The 20,746-nt window shown below is 34.9% G+C and overlaps 1 protein-coding gene across 16 annotated transcripts in view; it reads left to right on the top strand.

The window, feature by feature from the left end:
- The window catches only part of SNCA (synuclein alpha), a 163,514-nt gene that overhangs the window by 93,554 nt on the left and 49,214 nt on the right, over positions 1–20,746 (top strand). For 7 of the 16 annotated variants that reach the window (XM_049104944.1, XM_049104940.1, XM_049104942.1 and 4 more), the window contains one exon: positions 3,836–3,890. The exons of 7 other annotated variants lie outside the window; for them this stretch is intronic. In XM_049104944.1, coding sequence (XP_048960901.1) covers positions 3,836–3,890 — 55 coding nt within the window. Of the gene's footprint in view, positions 1–3,835; positions 3,891–10,733; positions 15,373–20,746 lie in introns of those variants that run through there. 2 more of the 16 variants (XM_025424791.3, XM_035709593.2) reach the window with 2 other exon arrangements.

The raw sequence follows: 20,746 nt of genomic DNA, 5'->3' as shown, positions 1-20,746 counted from the left end.
TATGGGTCAATCTTTTACCTTAGTAATAAATTTTTACTATCACCATTTATATCCATCAATGTTTCAAGTAAGCAAATTGTTTCCCTAACTGAAAAGCATACAACTGGGAAAAAGTATTTTTCTCATAAGAAACATAGAATATATATTCATAATAAATATTTTTAGAGGGATGCCTGGGTGGCTCAGTGGTTGAGTGTCTGCCTTCCAGCTCAGGGCGTGATCCTGGAGTTCCGGGATCGAGTCCTGGGATCGAGTCCCGCATCGGGCTCCCTCCCAGCCTGCTTCTCCATCTGCCTATGTCTCTGCTTCTCTCTCTTTCTGTGTCTCTCATGAATAAATAAGTAAAATCTAAAAAAATAAATAAATATTTTTAGAGTTAACTGATTAACTACTTTTTAAATATTATGTAAACTATTTCAGGTCACTTTAGAAGTAGTATGATTACAAAAATACTGCAGTGCTGTCTGCTAGCTATTTCTAAGGACACTTTTCATATAATTTCACATTCTTACACCAGTATTACAGATTGTTGTCTTCAAATCTTGATAAGGCATATTTTGGTGCACCCCTGACCACCATACTGGAATCTACACTTCTATTGGAATAAACATTATTAGCTTAAGGCTATTGTGAATATAGTTGTAAGAATGTGCATGAATTTTGCCATCAAGTAAATGATTTTATTATATTTCATGTTCAATCCAAAAATATAAAATTTATTTTTAAACCTACAGAATGCTGATAAAGAAAATGGTCAGCAGGATCCCTGGGTGGCGCAGCGGTTTAGCGCCTGCTTTTGGCCCAGGGTGCGATCCTGGAGACCCGGGATCGAATCCCACATCGGGCTCTCGGTGCATGGAGCCTGCTTCTCCCTCTGCCTATGTCTCTGCCTCTCTCTCTCTCTCTGTGACTCTCATAAATAAATAAAAATTAAAAAAAAAAAAGAAAAAAAAAAGAAAATGGTCAGCAGATTCTGGGTTGATAACTATAAATTTGAAACCATTCATCAGTGGATTATAGGGAGACCATGATTAATAAGTATTAAGGCTGGCTCCAGCAATCAGAGGGTCTAAGGGCCAGGGAACTATGCATTATCCAGCAAAACGTCACTATCTGTGCTCTCCTGTAATGTTTTCCTAAAATTTTAAAAGACAAAGATGAAAACTTGGGAAGCACTAGATATTGACAGCTCTGGGTCCTGATGAATAAAAATGTAAATTGCAAAGTGCTGGCACCTTGCCCAGGCAGGGTTGTCTGGGGACTGCTTTGCAGCAAGGCTGACCATCTGGGAGAGGGAAAGAAAGTGACACTTGCTTCTAGTCTCTTTAACCTTCAGATTTTACATTCCCTGCCTCCCCAGATTAATATGTTTAGGTGTGAAGACTGAGCAAAGATGCCCATCCTGTTTTTCTTCCTTCCTCGCAACCTAATTCAAGTACATTGGGGAAATAGTACTTTTTTCCAGACTTTGGCTGTGTCTGTTATTTTGGGGCTCAGCTGCCTTCATCTTCTTTCAGTCCACAAATATTTTTGAGCTTCCATTCAGTACCTGATGTTGTAATGCTTACTAGCGTGTTTGACAAGTCTGTTCCCTAAAGCTCACAGTTTAACAAAAAGTTCATAAATGAGAATTATGAGTTCATTTATTTAATCATCAAATATTTACTGGACATCTGGACTTTGTCAGAGACTGTATTCATATCAGTGATTAAAAAATGAACAATAGAAATCTCAGGCTTAAGGAAATTTTATATTGCTGAATTTTATTTTTTAAAGATGTATTTATTTGAGAGAGAAAGAGAGAAGCATGGCAGGGGAAGGTCAGAGAGAGTCTTAAGCAGACTCTGTGCTGAGCACAGAGCCTGATGCGGGCCTTGATCTCACGACCCTGAGGTCACAACCTGAGCCAAAACCAAGAGTCAGATGGTTGAACCAACTGTACCACCCAGGTGCCCCTATTCCTAAGTTTTATAATAGACATATAGGTTCAGGGACCTGGGAACACAGAGGCAGGATGTGTTTAAATAGGAACGGGTCCTTGTCTTAGCTTTTTTGGAATCTGAAAGCTGAATCCGAAATATCATGGAGGATGAAGGTAGTTGATTTGGGTGGAAATCCCAACAAAGAAGAGAGAGTGTGACATGTAAGGAGACAAAGTCAATATAAAACTATGTTATTGAGGGCAATAGAGCCTTAAATTCTCTGTTATCTCAAGAATCATATGGACAATTTCCCTGAATTATCTTCATAAAGGACAGGGGAAGAAACGCATGAGCTCCTATCTCCGATTGATTGAAATCTGTTGCTAGGATATGAACTCCCTGCAATTCTACAGGAATCCCATCTTATGTTTGGCCTTGGAGAGACCTCTAGGCAGAAATAAAAAAGGCACAGCATTTTTAAGGCAAGATGCTGGCACAAAATCAATCAAAGCCCGCGAGGAAGTGCATTCAGCACTGGCTAGAAGCTGAGAAATTGGCAAAGGACTGTGAAAGTGGCACTTTTGCTGTTCCTTTTGATCTGATCTGTAGGTTTTGCTGTGTACAGGTGAGCAAATGCATGCTGGACAAATGGATTAACAAGTGCTAAAGCATGACAGCAAAGAGCATATATTAAGTTCCAGGAAAGTCATGATGCATTGTGCCTTTCCTGACTCTTGAGAGTCAGAAAGAGAATGTGTGTGAGAGAGACGAAGGAATTGAGATAAAAAGTTACGTGGGACAAGATCTCATGCTAGAGAGAGTTGACTTTATCTTACAGAGTAAGAGAAGCTCCTGAAGGATATTAAGATTTGTATTTTAGAATGGCACCTGCTCACCAATATTGAGGTCTGTCTTGTGGGCAGCAGAACTGAGGGCAATAAGGCCATTTTGATGATTAATAATGCAGAAATGGGAAAAGGGTCATCTTGAACCAAAGCTACTTAGGGTATACAATCAAGATTTAACAGGTTAAATATGAAAGGAGAAGGAGCAAACAAGTCATTAGTTTTCTTTAGTCTGTTTTGTTTTTCCACTCATTCTTTCCCTTTGAGTGTGAATGAACTCTATAAACACTTGTATCAGAAAATTCTGCACATCCATACTTGTCTCATCAATGAGACAAATAAGCCCTTATATGTTTAAAATGCGTGAACAGGTTTAAATGTTAGGAAAAAAATTGTAAAGCATAAAACAAATTCCCTGGATGGGGGGAAGGGAGAGAATTGGTTTAATTCTTTGCTGGCAGTATGCTTTGTGATTATTGTACATGTCTATATATAGATTCATGTTTTGCTCATTGGAAAGTGTCTCTAATTACTGCTACTATTGTTATATATTTTTTTACTGTTTGATTTTTGCAAACTTAGAAATCTATGATCAATCCAAATAATCCTTTCTGACAACTTTTTAAAAGCATGCTTAAACATGCAGTCTGCATGGCTACTATGTAGTGGTGCAAAGAAGAAAATCCCATCAGATCTGAGAAAAATCTAGAGTTTATCCACCTGTAAATGCAGTCCTAGCTCAGAAGAAAGACAGCTCTTATGTGTTTCAGCATCAAACTTCCCTAAATGAATACAAGGAAGAATTATCACTGACGTATAGTTGAAACAGCAGTCAGTTCTCAAGCACAAATGCCATTTCAGTAAAAATTTCTTTGGCTCCCATTGCCTCAATCAAAATGTTGACCTTTCGGTAATGGATGCAAATAAAATAACTGAAAAGAATCCATTGCAATTTTGAAATACTGTGAAAGTGTATTGGGGTGAAGCCACCTTCCCTTAAATAGGGGACAGTTTGCTTGTTGTTTTCTTTCTAGGCAGATAAGAGTAATGCCCTCTTCCTCTCTTTAGTCTCAGCACTTCATCTATTATCCTGTATCAAGAAAGCAGGACAGCATAAATGGAGGTACCGTTAATGGGGGTAATTTGATAATTTGATAAACTGGTAAACAAGTGAGGGAATTGGTGCGGTCACAGGTGATTTTTGGGGAGGGGGATGATTTGGAACTGGAAAAATAATAATTAGCAGAACCTGGTGACAGGTGTGTTTGTTGTACCAGGATGTAAGAAAAATAGGCAAATTTTTATCTCCAAAGGTTAGCCTTTGGTGAAATCCTGGAACTCTTTTGTTACTGGGGAATAAATAAATCCCTGGCCACTTTATATAAAATATTGGTCACTTGGAGATATCATATAAACATAAATTTATACTATATACTAATTAAAAACAAATTATAGGGTGGCGCAGCGGTTTGGCGCCTGCCTTTGGCCCAGGGCGCGATCCTGGAGACCCGGGATCGAATCCCACGTCGGGCTCCCGGTGCATGGAGCCTGCTTCTCCCTCTGCCTATGTCTCTGCCTCTCTCTCTCTCTGTGTGTGTGACTATCATAAATAAATAAAAATTAAAAAAAAAATAAAAATAAAAATAAAAACAAATTATAATTGCCTAAAGAATTCCAAAATAAGATGGCTCAGTGATTTTTAGAGCTAATATGGTCTAATAGTTCAAAACATGGAGCCTATTGAAAGGTAATATAGAGAAATGATGAGATGACTTTTTTGTATGTGTCATACTGGACTCTTCTATGATTGTGGGAGAGATCTAGAATTAAGATAGCCCTAAGTCAGCAATTGATGGGTAGAAACTATAGTAAGTCAATGCCAGATGCAGTACAAATGTCACCATTATTTAATATAATTGAAATATTAGGATTAGGATGTTTGGATATTTGGATGTTTACTACTATACTAGTACTGGTACATTTTACTATTTAATATTTGTTCGTCTTAATTTCCAGCTAAATTTCTGAGTGAAATAGAAGACAATACTAAACAACAAACAAACAAACAGATTTTGCTTTTCTTTTAGGAATATTATATTAATACAGTGGACAGAATAATGCTTCCTCTTTCCCCATCTTTAACCCCTAAAGATGTCCAAGTCCTAGTCTCTGGAAACTGAAAATATGTTATTTTATGGAAAAGGGAAATAAGGTTGCATTTAGAATTAAGTTTGTTAATCAGTTACCTGGAGATGGAGAGATTACCTAGGATCATTTAAGTGGGGCCAAAGTAATCACAAGGCTCCTTATAAATGAAAGAGGCAGGAGGGAGCTTTATAGTCATGCCACTTGAGAAAGACTAGACATGTCATTGCTGGCTTTCCAAAGAGAGCCATAAGCCCAAAGGGGCATACGCAAAGGAATATGTGAGACTCAGGAAGCTGGAGCAGCAAGGAAATAGTCTTTACTCTAGACCTTTAGAAAGAAATGCATCCCTACCGACGTCTTCACATTAACCTTGTGAGACCCATTTTGGCCTTCTTATCTCCAGAATTATAAGATAATGCATTTCTATTGTTTTAGCCATTTTTTTGTGATTTGTTACAGCAACAATAGAAAATACAATTAAAAGATCATAAAACTAAATGGGTATAATACTAAAAGAATTTAGAAAAGATCATAAGAGTTTTATTACCAAAATAGGAATTTGAAATTCATTGTTTCTTTTAAAGCACAGTCCTTTCATCTATGTAAATATCCCTTTTCATTTTATGGTAATATAAGTATTACTCAGTGACTTGTGAAAACAGAGTTATAATTTAAAATTTAAGTTAATGCTATGAAAAAGGAGCCAGAAAGGGCACCTGGGTGGCTCAGTTGGTTAATTGCCTGCCTTTTGATCTGGTCAAAATCTCAGGGTCCTGAGATCAGGCCCATATCTACCACTACTCCTGCTCCTGCTCCTGCTCTCTCTCTCTCTCTCAAATAAGTAAATAAAATCTTAAAAAAAAAAAAAAGAAAGAAACAAAGAACATAGCACACAGAAAGTCTAGTAGACTCTGTATTGTATACCTATATAGGAATTTATGGATTCAGAGTTGAGTTATGAGATATGATCCTCAAGCAAACATCTTAAGGGAAAAATATGCATTATTCAATGAAAATTTAATACTACTGTTTTGGGTCAGTAAACACTGCATCTTTTGAACATCAGGCAGTATTTATTTAAGATTTTAAAGATTAGGAGCACCTGGGTAGCTCAGTGGTTGAATGTCTGCTTTTGGCTTGGGTTGTGATCCCGGGTTCCTGGGATCGAGTCCCCCATGGTGCCCTCTGCAGGGAGCCTGCTTCTCTCTCTGCCTATGTCTCTGCCTCTCTCTCTCTCTCTCTGTCTCTCATAAATAAATAAATAAATAAAATCTTTAAAAAATAAAAAAATGTTAAAGACTAAATCAAAGATGATACTAGATCCTAATTTAAACTTCTAGCCTAAGACATAGTTATAATGTAGAACAGTTATTTGATGTTTGAAGAAAAAAAAAAGCTAAAGAAATTCAGCTACAATGCTGTACTGTGAGGTAGAAGGTACTTCATAGCTATTAATAGGAAACTGTTTAATTTTACTGTCATTTAAAAAGAAAAAAACCCAGAATTTTTACACAGTATTAAAGGATAAAAATTAAATGTACAAAGTATTACAAAGTGTCTTTTAATCACTTGTCTTGTGTTATTTATTTATTTATTTATTTATTTATTTGCCTTGTGTCTTTTAGAAGTAAAGTTCAACCACCCTTAACTTTCTGTAAACAAAACAAAACAAATCCTTAAGGTAGTCTAAGATTTTGATTTTAAGTAATTCACTTTAAATAATATTTTCCTTAAAATGTTCATGCCCTGTCTTCTACCAAGCCTAGGTTAACAAAAAGAATACCCACTTGGACTTTAAGGTAGAACAAAAAAATTAAGTGTTTTGTAAATATCACATATTCTTCTGTCTTTTTATTTTTAATGCAGAAACAGAAAGAGTATGGATTTAGTTTGTCCTAGGATCTTACTAGTGTCAGTATTTCTCTCCTCCCCATCTTGATAGTTACTTGAAATAGGATCTCAGTAGCTGAAGCAAAATTGGGCTCTGGAATTTGGTTAAAAATTATTTGGCTGGAAGCCTGTTGCTGAGGAAAGAAGTAACAAATCTTGAGCATATTTTTGGAGCCAAATGCCAAATTGTCTGTGCTTGGTATCACAGAATCAGCCTTACCCTTCAAAATGATTCCAGACCAAATGCCAGAATTGTCCTGGTTTTGGCTACAAATTCACAAGGAGCGAGAGGGAGAATCACAATTATATGTGGCCCTATGTGTTTTTCAGAATAAATGTCTTTTTCTTTTTAATAATTTACCATTTTAGGTTTTTTTACATTTCATATTTTTAAGGTGACTATTTCAATAAGAAATACTCTACATGTATATATGTTAAGGACCCCAAAATTGCTAGAACTACTATAAATCTTGCAGTGTAAAATAGATGGCGGTGAGGGGCGAAAGAACTCAAAATATTCTTTCCCTACACTGTCCTACTTTGGCATCTGTATTTTTAAATTTTTCCATTGTTAACACTCAATTTGGTGATAGTGGCTGTTACCAAGGTAACTAACTCCACCCAGATAGAAACAAATCTTTAATCTTGAGGATGAGTTTCTATGCCTCTGAGCATAGTTTCAAGATGCTTACAATTGAGCAAGATCAGATTTGAAATTATAGAACAACATATATAAATATGAAAAGTAGAGAAGCACCAAACTATCTAAACTTTTCATTTTTACCAGTTTATAAATAAATAATATATATATATAGTTATAGTTATACCTTTTTAGTCTTAGTTTATACAAATAACTTTGTAAAGCCCCATTGCTTCTCCATGCAAATATCAAATATTGCCAACAGACTGAAGACTTTTTAAGGTCACTTTTATAGCCATCTCTTTGGTTTACCTTATTTCTTTCCTAATCTCACCATTATTTTTGCTTGCAAGTTTTTCAGCAAATGCTTGTGACCTCAATCTTATCCTACAGAAGTACTGGTAATGACAAAAATGCATATTTCAGACTAAAATAAAATAAAGACAGAATGCAAGTTCATGGAGAAGAATCTACTTCTGTACTTAAATAATTCTTTTTGTTCTGTGTATTCAAATCTGCTCTTGCTTAATCAATTGTAAGCATTTTGAATATAATTTATACATTCAAGAATAATTAACACCAAAGCAGTGATAATTTAAAAGTGGAGATCTACAAATAATTAAATGAACTACAATAAATTCTCATCACTTTCAAAAATAGCTCTGCACTCATTTTTCATTTTTATTCATTGTGACTGAGAGCAGTACCCCTTTCATGTAAGGAATTAATAACATCACCATATTTGAGTGAGAGAGACCTTTGGTGTCTTGAAGACTGAGAGGATCACATGCCTGCCAAAATCATACATTTGTCGTCGACCTGTGGCTAGGCACTTTAGTTACATTCAAACATGCAATAAGAATTCCTTAAGCAGATAATTCTTCCTTTATATTATTTTCATTTCTTGGATCCTCATCTATTGCTACAGACAACAGCTATGCTATAAGAATGTTTTCATGTATTTGTTACCCCTACTAGACTTTGAGATCCTGTAGGTCAGGAACAGCATCTCATTCTTCCCAGAATCTCTAACATCTGCACTATGCTGGTCATAAAACAGATGCTTGCTGAAGAACTGAATAAGGATAGGTACAAGGGACAGAATTAGCACTATTAGAGGAGATGTAAAAAGATAAAGAGCCACTTTGGGAACTTAATCTTCAACATAACCAGCATGCTGGTTGCTCCTTATCTCTTGGTTAATTCCCCTTTGTTTTCCACCACTGAACCAAACATGCAGCAGTAGTATGATTTCCATGTGTCTTGACTCTAACACCTACTCCTAAGATACACTATTATTTTAATAATACCTTAATAATACTCCCCAATAAAACTTGGGGAGACAGGCAAAGAGGAGAATATATGTACTAATTTTAGAAATGTATTCCAATATTAGAAACCAAAAAAAAAAAGGAAAATTATGGGTCATTAATCAAAGAAACACAGTATCTTATTTTATTTTTAAAAATTTATTTAAAAAAAGATTTATTTATTTATTTTAGAGATAAAAGAGTGTTAGCAGATGAAGGGGCGGAGAGAAAGGATCTCAAGCTGACTCCACAATGAGCATGGAGCCTGATATGGGGCTCAGCTCAATCTCACGACCCTGAGATCATGACCTGAGCCAAAATAAAGAGTTGGATGCTCAACTGACTGGGCCACCCAGTTGCCCCAAGAAACACAGTATTTTGTACTACTTTGTTTACTTGGAGTTGGTAGTAAATCATTATAATCACTGACCTATATTGAGCACTTACTATATACCTGGAACTGGATTATGGCCTTTATGTGTATTATTATCTCATTTATTTTTCACAGTAACCTAGAATGTAGGCATTTTGAGAAGTTAAATAATTTGCCTTTGATCAAAGAGCAAATAATTAGAATTCACAGACATGTCCAACTCTAAATATCATGCTTTTAACCATTATACTCCCTATATTAGCTTCCGAATTTATTTGCAACCCAAATGTTAAAAGACAAGTCATAAACTTAGTAACACCAATGTATTCACTTACTAAGTTTTATCTTCAAATGGTGGTTTTATCTTACTTTATAGATCAGTGAGAATAGAATATTTTCATATTACATGACAATAGCTTATAGTTATGCACAGACATGGTTACTGGTAGGTCTATTTCCTATGCTATTTCACAATGGTAGAACATAACAAAAAAATGAAACTTAATACACATATATCAGTAGGCCTGTGGTATCTGAAGAGAAATAAATGCCCCTTCAACAGAGGGAGGAAGTATGTGAAGTATTCTAGTGAACAAAGGCCCTTTAGTCATTGACTTGGGAAAATAACAACCAAAACACATTTAAAATTTCTCATGCAAAGTTCATAAAAAGACCACTTTGTTTAAACAGACCGTTCTATAACTACTTACAATGTTCTGTCAAAAATTACAGGGTTTTTTCCTGATATTCCTTCTGCCTGTTTCTGATTAATAGGATGTGGCATACTTTTAGTTTGCTTTAATTTCTTAGATGGCATGTAGGAAACATATTGGAACAGTGGTCTGTGTTGGTGGTGATGTTAGAGTTCTAAGACATCTTAAAATGAGCTTTATTGCTGAAGTAGGGAGGTAAGGAGTTATGATACCTATTTTATTTTTGCAAATAGGTGTCTTGTGGATCACATACTTTTAATTATATAAGATTCATGTGTACATATATTAATTAGTTACAGACACTTTAAGCTATAAAAGCATACCATGACTAACTGTGGCATCTTGGGCAAATCACTTTGTCTCTCTCTCAAATCCTCCAAAAGGAGGACAACAGGAAAACTCACCTCAAACAGCTATTAACCGTTTAGAAATGTGCCTGGCACATAGTTAGCACCCAAGGAGTGTTGGATTTTATTACTTTTCTAGAAATGGAAAGTAAGATCATCAAAGTTTTATTTCTAAAATCCTCCTACATGACAGATATGGAAACAATTATGGTTCTGTTTTAAGAGAGCTTGGCATGTATTTTTAGGATAAGACCATTCCACTTCAGCTTCAGATGAAAGGGCATACCTGAGTTCTTACCTTTGGATATCAGTCTTCTTGCCTCCATCGTGAGCTACAGAAGCTTTGATGGGGGATGAAGGTAGAGTTTTCAATTGTCTACAAAAGTTTTTTAAAGGAGATAGACTTCCTTCACCCCCCAGTCCCAGAGTCTGATCTAGTCCAAGTGAAAGCAATTGTCTCCTTCATGCAGTCTAAATTATAACTCGTAGAGATATTTTTAAAGCCAGGGAATTCTGTGTGTGATATAATTTTTTTTATTATATAGGTCTACAGTTCCTGAGAATAAGATATTCAAAGTCAGGAACCAGAGTCAAAGTCACAACTTCAATCAATACCTCATCAAGTCAGTTTGTGTGTTGCTTGCATAAAAGCCCTAATCACTACTACTTTAACTTTCATTCTTTCTTTGCCAGCTATTCACAAAATGCCTACTGTGTAACAGTCTCTGTGCTAGTGCTTGACTTGATCTGCCTTTTTTTATATTGCCACCTTCTGCTGCCCTCATTCTTCAAAGTATAAATATATGAAGTGAAAAAAATGAGTCTGTCTCTCATCAAAACCATGTTTCAAACAAACTACTTTTTATCAAAAATACATACTTCATCCTAATAAAACTAGTTTTTGTGGTATACCATTCCAGAAATTTTTATTTGTATCTGGACAAATGGACTCATATACATAATTTGGGGGGATTTTCCTATATTGATGTATTTTTTTTAGCCTGTTTTGCTTTTTATTTGGTTTCTTGATATTGTCTTGACCTAGTTGAGTATTATCCTAGGTGAGCATCAAGGGACTCCAGAGTCCTTCTAACCTGGCCTAACCTGTCTGGTATGAAGCATGGCTTATCCCAAGATTTCATAAGTAAATCTAAAAAAGATATCTTAAAATGAGCTTTATTGCTGAAGTAGTGGAGGTAAGGAGTTATGATACCTATTTTATTTTTGCAAATAGGTGTCTTGTGGATCACATACTTTAATTATATAAGATTAATGTGTGTATATATTAATTAGTTACAGACACTTTAAGTTATAAAAGTATACCATGATAGTCATCTAAATATGGGAAACATCTCTGGTGCTCTAATGCTGCTTCAGTGCAAAGAGGAGCTTCACTTGGAAATATAAGGAACCATTTAAATCCTATTTGAAACAAGTCTGCCAGTGGCTCAGATATATACCAATACACAGGCAAAACTGCTTCCTGTTCGTCACACCCAGCATCCTCAGACTTCATTTTCTGTCCATTTCTATGATCCAGATGTTACATAACTGGAAAATAGGAGTTCTGTTGCTTAGAGGAGCAGCCCTGGGGAGGGCTCAGTCAAGGCTGAGAGTGGAATTGAGAGCAAGCCACTTTCTAGTGCAGAGAGGGTCATGGCCCAAGTATTGGAGGTGTAGCCAACAACAGCTCCCTCATCCCTCCATCTGGTCAATCACAAGGGCCTAGAAATTTCACTTTCCAAATATTTTCTGATTCTGTCTTTCTTCCAAGTTTATCAACATTCATTAGTGCAGGCCTCCTCATCTCTCCCCTAATCTCTAGCTAGAAGTTTCCACAAGTGCAATTGTGCATAATCCCAGCTACAACCCTTCCATGATTACCCAACCTATGCACAATATAGTCCAGATTTCTTTTTTTTTTTTTTTAATTTTTTATTTATTTATGATAGTCACAGAGAGAGAGAGAGAGAGAGGCAGAGGGAGAAGCAGGCTCCATGCACCGGGAGCCCGACGTGGGATTCGATCCCGGGTCTCCAGGATCGCGCCCTGGGCCAAAGGCAGGCGCCAAACCGCTGAGCCACCCAGGGATCCCTAGTCCAGATTTCTTATGCATCCAGGTATCCTATGTCCTCACTTTACTTTCTTCAGATTAATTTTCTAGCAATTGACTTCCAATGCAAGTGAAAACCTAGAGTCATGACTGCATGATAAATAAATCTGAAGTTGAAGATCCCAAATGCAAAGACCATGCAATGAAAGGTTTACAGTGATAACACAGGGAGCCCTATAGTATAGTGAGTGAAAGCTTGAACTTTACTGTTACACAGACCATTTGCCAACCATGAGACATTAGGTAAGATGCTTTAATCTCTCTGAGCCTCAATTTCCTCTTATGTGAGATGAGGAAAAAAGTAACTACTACTTCATAGGATTTAAATAAAGCATTGAGCATAGCACATTTGTTAAATGTTAAGTAAGTGTTTAGCATAACAGTTACAAATTCAGTGGTGGTGGTTATTATATGGGGAAGACTCTTGATCCATGTTAAAAATAGTCTATTAGGTATAGATCAATGGCTGTAACACGAAGGCTAGAGAATGATTGAAAAGAATTGGCTACAAGATAATTGAAGGTAGTGATGGTAGAATAAATGAGGGTGGCAAAGTGTGAATCTGCAGTAGCAGAAAGAATGAAGCCACTGGTCTTGCAGGAACTAACATAGGGGAAAGACAGATCAAAAAGCCTTTTCATGAGGTGCTTGGGTTGCCCAGTCAGTTAAGCTTCTGACTCTTGATTTCAGCTCAGGTCATGATCTCAGGGTCATGGGATAGAGCCCTACTGTAGGCTCCCCACTCAGCAGGGAGTCTGCTTGAAGATTATCTCTCTTCCTCTCCCTTTACCCTTCCCCCTGCTCTTGTGTGAGTGCACTTTCTCTCTCTCTGTGTCTGTAAAATAAATAAATAAATCTTAAAAAAAAAAAAAAAGCTATTCATGTTTTTTGGCCTCTTTTGCCAAAATGGAAATGAGAAATTTGGAACTTAAAAATCAGGGCAATTGCAGCATCTGGTTTCCACATAATTCTTATCCCTAAAAAAGAATCTGTAAGAAATCCAAAGGATACGAGACAGTCATGGATAGCATTGTATTTCAAATTATCTTCTATTTAATAAAATTATAGCTTGTTTCCAATGTAAAAATAAAGTTTGCAAATTAAAAGAAATGGGTTCCAAATTTGTGGCAGGCAATGTAAGGATAAAGCCTTTTAAGAGATCAATTATATCTCTTTAAATATCAAGTACCTATCAATGTCCCATCAAGCCTTCAGCCAGTATATTTAAACTCATAATTTCAAAATGTTAATGATGCCAATTAACAGTACAATATCTCTGGATACCACTGAAAATAATTTGTGCAATTTGTCAGGAAAACTGAGAAGCAAGGAATGTTAATATTCTACCTGAATGTATATGGAAATCCAATATCAATGAAATAATATCTGTTGGGAATTGTGAGAACTTTTATATCTTTTCGTTTTCTTCTTCCTCAGTGGTATGATTATGTTGAAGATAGTTCTGCATAGTAAGGTGTGTATAAGCATTGTATACCTGAAGTTAAAAGAGATAACCTCCTGGTTTCAGCATAGCTAGTAAATGAGTTTGTAGTTAGGTAGCAATTACATTACTAGCTTTGATCCTGTTACCATTTTCCATTTGATTGTATACAGTGGGATTTTTAAAGTTGAATGCCTTTTTGGACCTATAAACTTTACTGAAAGATGCATTTGCTTGGGTCTGCTGATTTTCATAATCATTATTTCACTCTTACAGATTTCTTATAGGAATACTACAAATGATTTATATAGTACTAAATTTCATTGTATATATTAATAGGCTTTTACTTATGGGAAACAAATAATGATCCGAAGTTAAAAGGCTAATCAAAAGTGTTACAGCTTTAAATGTTATAGAATTTATATTTTAAAAGTTAGATGTCAGGAAAACTCATGAGCTCTAGGTATATTTAGAAGCTATAGATAATTCTTATATCAATTATATAGCTCTCTAATACCAGCTTTCCTTAATGAATAATATTAAGTTTAGTAGTGAAAATATCTCCATGTGCTAATCCTGCATAATTCAGGTAATTTAGAGATTGTCTCTAAACCCATTTTAAATTCAATGATTGGGTAGCCCTGGGGACTCAGAGGTTTAGCATTGCCTTCAGCCCAGGGCGTGATCCTGGAGACCCACGTTCGAGTCCCACATTGGGCTCCCTACATGGAGCCTGCTTCTCCCTCTGCCTGTGTCTCTCTCTGCCTCTCTCTCTCTCTGTGTGTCTCTTATGAATAAGTAAATAAGATCTTTAAAAAATAATAAGAAAAAAAATTCAATGATATTTTCCATTCAACCTTCACTTATTTACTGAAAAAAATATTAGCTGAATGTCCACAATATATAAAATATCGTATTTAGCCTAGAGTTTACACTGTTATATAAGCTAACCCTTGAAATATTAATGAAGATACTGAAAAAGAAGAGAAAAGGTCTGAGGAAAGACTAAGTGTTAATTCATTTATAAAATGATACTTGAGGACAAGATTTTTGTTTTTTGCAAGGCATAAAGTTACCATCTTTATTAAGAGTAGGTGTTTCAGACTTAGGATATGACTCCAGTTCCAATAAAGCTTGTTGAACAGCTGCTACACTGATGACCCTGTTACATGAACACTGAGCCATGTTGCATAGTAGCTTCATGCTTCAGCTTTCATAATGGTTAATTCCTTTCATCCTCATTAGTGATTTTCTGAGCTTTGGGATTTCCTATAGCACCTCAGGTATAAAAGTCTACTTATCTAAATGAAAAACAAAGAATAAGATATAACAAATGTTCATGAAATACAAAATGGCTTTGTCAATTTACTATAGCAGAAAATGAATGTTGAAGAAATTAAAGCTTATATGAGATTATGTAACTGCTTTTTAACTAGAAAATATCCTATGTCTAGTTTTATGTACTTTGGAGTTGAGAAAGAAATAGAATTTGTTTTTATGCACTGTCATGTGTTTTCTAAGAAGAGAGCTTTCTGATGAATGAGCACCATGTAAATATAGTAGATATGTAATTATATGCTTTCTTGACCCAGTTCCTAAATAAAAGATATCATTTTAGGAGTGCCTCTAATACTTGTCCTTTTGTTTCAGACCATATTCAGACATGTATCCACTTATACTCTCAGCCAGTAGGGCCATACTGTTCACATGACCCTTTTAGTCCTCTCTGCATATAACATACCAAGTGGACCTTAAGATAGTGAGAGGCTGTGCCTACCCAGGTTCATGGTGTTTGCCTGTTATTATGGTTTTAAGAGGAAAGGAACACTTCTAGGTAAAGTGGCACACAGAAGATTATGGGTCAGGCAACTGACCCATTCATTTTCCATCTCTTCACTTCAAATGGTTTTCCTTTGAACTACAGCTGCCACAGATAAAAGTCAAGTTTAAAAAGCTTGTGGTTGTTGGCAAATCACTATCTTCTTTGGCATGAAAGAGTAAGATCTTAAGTATTTCCTTTCTAATGGTAGTAGTTTGTATTTGCATGTTTTATTAGTTACATTAAATATAACCTTACTAAAATATTAGCAAATAAATAAAATTGGGTTAAAGGGATAAGGGAGATATATGTAACTATAAGTAATGAAACTTGATGATAGTATACATGTATAAAAATAGCTTATTGTAGAGAAAAAGGCTGCACTATAAACACTTAAAAATACTTTTAAAAAGAGTACATTTGGTCATAAGTCTGGAAACATATAAATAGATGTGTCTGTAAATTGGATTGTTTCCTCAATGTGTGTGGGTATCAGTTTTGTCTTTTTTCTCTCATAAGAAAGAATGCCAAAGTAAATAGCATGTTTTTTTTCTATGTATGTTTCTAAATGGATTCCTCAAAAGGTGGATTAATGATTAATTTTTCTTACTTTATGAGAATATATAAAAAGTCCCAATTAAATCAGCATTATTTATTTCCTGGGAGCCATTCCAAAGGTTACTTCAAAATTCACAAAACCAATGTGAAAGTGCTGGCAGAGAAGCTGATGTAGCCCAGTGAAACGTTTGCCCATGTGTTTGTGATTATACAAGCACAATTAATGTGTAACACATGCTTAAAACTTCTGTAATAAGGACTTTTTTTCACATACTGCATCATGAAAAGAGTAGGTGTCAATTTAGCTAATAGAAAGGAAATGAGTGAGAACCTTAGACTAGGCACTTGAAAATCACTGTTTTTTTACCGCAAATCTGTTTCATGCATTGCTCACTTATGCTGAACCTGCTTGAACTCTGGTTGTTTAGATAATATTCTTTCCCTGGGATAAATATTTGTGCTCCCCTATAGTTCTACTGCTGGTACACAGAACAGCATTAAACTGGTTATTTTCTGTGGCTTCCATGACGTCTCTTTCATAATTATCTTTGAATGTTTTAATCATTCTTAAAGTACAGCCAAAGACCATCCATCCATGGTAGGGCTCACGGGGACATATTTTTAAAGGCATTTTGATTGAAGGTCATTTTAGTCCTCAGCTAATGTTAATCACCTTGAAAACAAACCTGTCACTGAAAAGAAGTCCAAACAATAGAGTCATTTGCCAAATGTGATCTTTTTAAATAGGAATTCTGACTGTTAAGATGAATATTATCACACTTGAGAGCATTCGGGTCCCTCAAGATTTATATGAATGCTTAGCTGTTATCAAACCATCTCCTCATACATCTATGAGTCATTTACTATGACTTAGTAAATGTCTATTTTTGCATCAGAAAATGGCTTACACAAGTTAATATCCTCTTGCTCCCAGTTACACACACACATGCATACACCCATACCCTTTCTTCCCAAATGGCTTATAAAGTGGGACAAAAAGACTTTGATTTCTGATTGTGTAATTGATAATATCACACAGGCTATCTGCTCATAATCTGCTGGTCACACTGGCAGAGTCTATGTTTTCAAACATACTGAAAACAGTGCATATGACTGCTCAGTAAATGAGCAGTCTTCTGAAATTTTACTGTAGTCTTTAAATTACTTAATGTTTTTACCTCGTGCTTTATAATATTTGATAATAGAATTGCAAATTCATTTAAGTGAACTGTTTAGAATAACCAGCATAGCAACCTGCTAGTGCCTAAATCTCAAATCTTCATTCCCTGCTATAAATAGTTTGACAATAATAGGTACCATGGTCAGCTCCAACAAATTCCATGTCAGGATTCATTGGATTAAAATAGACATTGTTTTAGGAACACCTAGGTGGCTCAGCGGTTAAGTGTGATCCTGGAGTCCCAGGATCGAGTCCCACATCGAACTCCTTGCATGGAGCCTGCTTCTCCCTCTGCCTGTGTCTCTGCCTCTGTCTGTGTGTGTGTCTCATGAATAAATAAATAAAATCTTTAAGAAAATAAAAAAGACATTGTTTTAGAGGCCATGTCTTGCCAAAGCTGTCAGTTGTGAGTCAAGCATTCCCTTAAAAGGTGACCTAGAACGGTGAATTCCAAATTCTCTAAATATACACCTATTATTTTTATTTAAAGATAATATTGTTCTTTCCTGATACATTGCATTATGCATGTATTCTTTATAGTCACAGCATTTGTATAAAACATTTCAACATCTCTAAAATAAACATTGATATTTTAATATTTCTCCTTCCTTCAAGAATGTCTTATGTACAGATACTGCTGCAAGTGTATATAGTGTGCATTAGACAGTAGGAGTGAAAAGTAATAAACCAAACCTCTAGTGTAAATGTGTGGGAAGTGTTTGAAACTATAGGTTTAAATGGCCCCAATAAGAAATATGTTCATCCAGTCCAGATTGCCTTTAGTCTCCAGATAAAAATTGTTTTTTGGCATTACACACCTGATTTTATTAAATTACTCGCTGGTTTTCTTTTTAAATACATGGAATTTATATTTCTGGCTATCTGTGTAACTAGTGCCTAAAAGATAATAGTGAGGGGTGCCTGGGTGGCTCAGAGGGTTAAGCATCTTACTTCAGCTCAGGCCACGGTCCCAGGTCCTGATTTTGAGCCCCTGTGCCCCACCTCCAGCTTCCTGCTCAGCAAGGAGTCTTCTTATCTCTCTCCCTCTGCCCCTTCCTCCACTGACTAAATAAATAAATAGATAGATAGATAAATAAATTTTAAAAAGATATTAGCGAATAGACGACTAACACTAAGAACAAATATCTATACAAATGTACCATTTATTTGGGTGTAATTCACTACCTTGAATTGCTAATAGCTTCTAAGAATGACAGCTGCAATTAGTTGAATAAACCATTATGTTTATTATTAGAACATTAGGCTGTTAATAAGCCCAAATAATTCATAAAATTTGTATCTCATATTACTATTGTTTAGGTTATTAGATGCTTTATTTAATGGTTCTTTCCAATTATTCCACTTAATTTTTTGTTTACCCATTTGCTGAACGTCAAAATAAAACAGATTGGGATGCCTGGGTGGCTTAGTGGTTGACCATCTGCCTTCAGCTCAGGGTATGAACCCTGGGGTCCCAGGATAGAGTCCTGCATTGGGCTCCCCACAGGGAGCCTGATTCTCCCTCTGCCTATGTCTCTGCCTCTCGCTGTGTCTCTCAAGAATAAATAAATAAAATCTTTAAAATAAAAATAAATAAAACAGATCAAAGAGAAGGGTATTTGAAATCCTAGACAATGAGACTTAAAATCAAAATAAATACACTATTCATAAATATAGTTATTTTTATATTGTATGTCATATAGGCTTTTTAAATATATTATTCTTATAAATTTCAGTTTCCTGTAATATTAATTTAGGGTTGGATGCTTTTTAAAAAATTGCTTTTAATTTTCCTTTGAAAATATTAAAGAATTAACTGCATTCTACATTTGTGTCCAAATATATAATTTCAGCAATTTTGCAAGCTTCCTAGAAAACTACTATTTACTCTTTTACAATGTAAAGAATATATGACAAAACTTTCAACTTTCCCTAAATACTATAAACATCTTTATTTTTTTTTATCCCCTTTTGTCAGGAGTTCTGCAAGACTATATTTTATCTTCAGTTTCACAAAGCAATTTAGAAGAATATTTAAGTGCAAATTCTTTTAAAGCTGTTATTTTCAGGACAAATTAACACTGCATGTTTCAGGGTTACATATGTATGGAAGATTTTAGACTATTTAAAATAAGATATCTCTCTTATTAAATATATTTAAAAATTTAAAGTTATTAAAAGTATCTAAATGTTTATAGTTTTCCAATGTTAAAAATCATAAACATTCTTACCTGGTGGTCATAAAGAGTATACTTTGTAAGAGGGTTTTTTAATATACAAAAAATTCATGTATTTGCTTTAGTGGAACTGATGTAGTGAAAATATAATAACCAATATATGCTGAATTATTATATATTTGCATTTTTTGATAATTATGTTTACAACAAGCCTTTAAAACCCTCCAGTAATTTACTTTGAATTTGTATATTTGTACCTTTTACTTTCAAAATGGGTGACTTTTTAGTTCACTGAATAATTTTTAACATAGGCTAACAAATAGCACATTATTATTTTTAAATTTTTATCACCATAGTAAAGTACAGTTGCCTGAGCCCCAATTGGAGATGAAATGGATGGCTGAACGTTGTCACTGTAAACCTCCCACTGTTATACAATATGGCCACACAAGTGAGCACACAAACCCATCTGAGTCACTCTCAGTGCTATAAATGTTTTAATAGTTTTCTTGAAATCTGGAAATGGAGCTGTCTACAGATGATGCCTCTTCCTTTGAATGTCATTATTATCTCCTTTACAAGTTAATTAATAAAAACTTAGATGTTATATTGGCACTTGATGAAACCTTATTAAGCCTTGATATTCTGATTCTGTGTGTAAATAAAAATCCTCAGACAAATGAAAATCTTGAACATATGCAGGAATATCCACAAGATATCAAATATATTTTTTTAAAGTTTAGAAGCATTTACTATTACTTTTGAAACTTGTTAAATGTGATTTAATATAAAGTATCATTTGCTTTAACTTGATTCCACATTGAAAAGTAAATACTATATGTTGGCGAATTGAATTTAAAGTAAAAAAGAAAAGAAAAAAAAGGAAAGTAAAATTTACCTATTTGTTTAAGATGGTAATTCTAGTGATGAAAACAGCAAATTGCCTGTTATATCTTAGTTAAAAGTAATTTTTATCAGTTATAGAACATAGTTTTCATTAATTGAGGTATTATTTCAAATAGGTAAGCCTAAAAAATAAGTTCCCATGCTCTGTTCACTTTCCAAATAAATTTATTTGTTTCATACTGGGGTGGGGGAGAAATCTAACCACTGGCCGTAAACTCTACTATAAGCACTTGCCTCTGGAATCATCCTCCTAGATCCATAGGGAAGTAGGAGAGATAGCAGATGGTTCATGATAGTCCATGAATATCACAAGAAAGAAAAAGATACTGGAAGCACATGTACTGACAGCATCATATGCATGCCA

This window comes from Canis lupus, chromosome 32 (genome assembly GCF_003254725.2).
Source record: "Canis lupus dingo isolate Sandy chromosome 32, ASM325472v2, whole genome shotgun sequence".
Lineage (NCBI taxonomy): Eukaryota > Metazoa > Chordata > Mammalia > Carnivora > Canidae > Canis > Canis lupus.
Note: the sequence above shows the minus strand (reverse complement) of the source record. Positions and strands in the feature narration are given on the sequence as shown.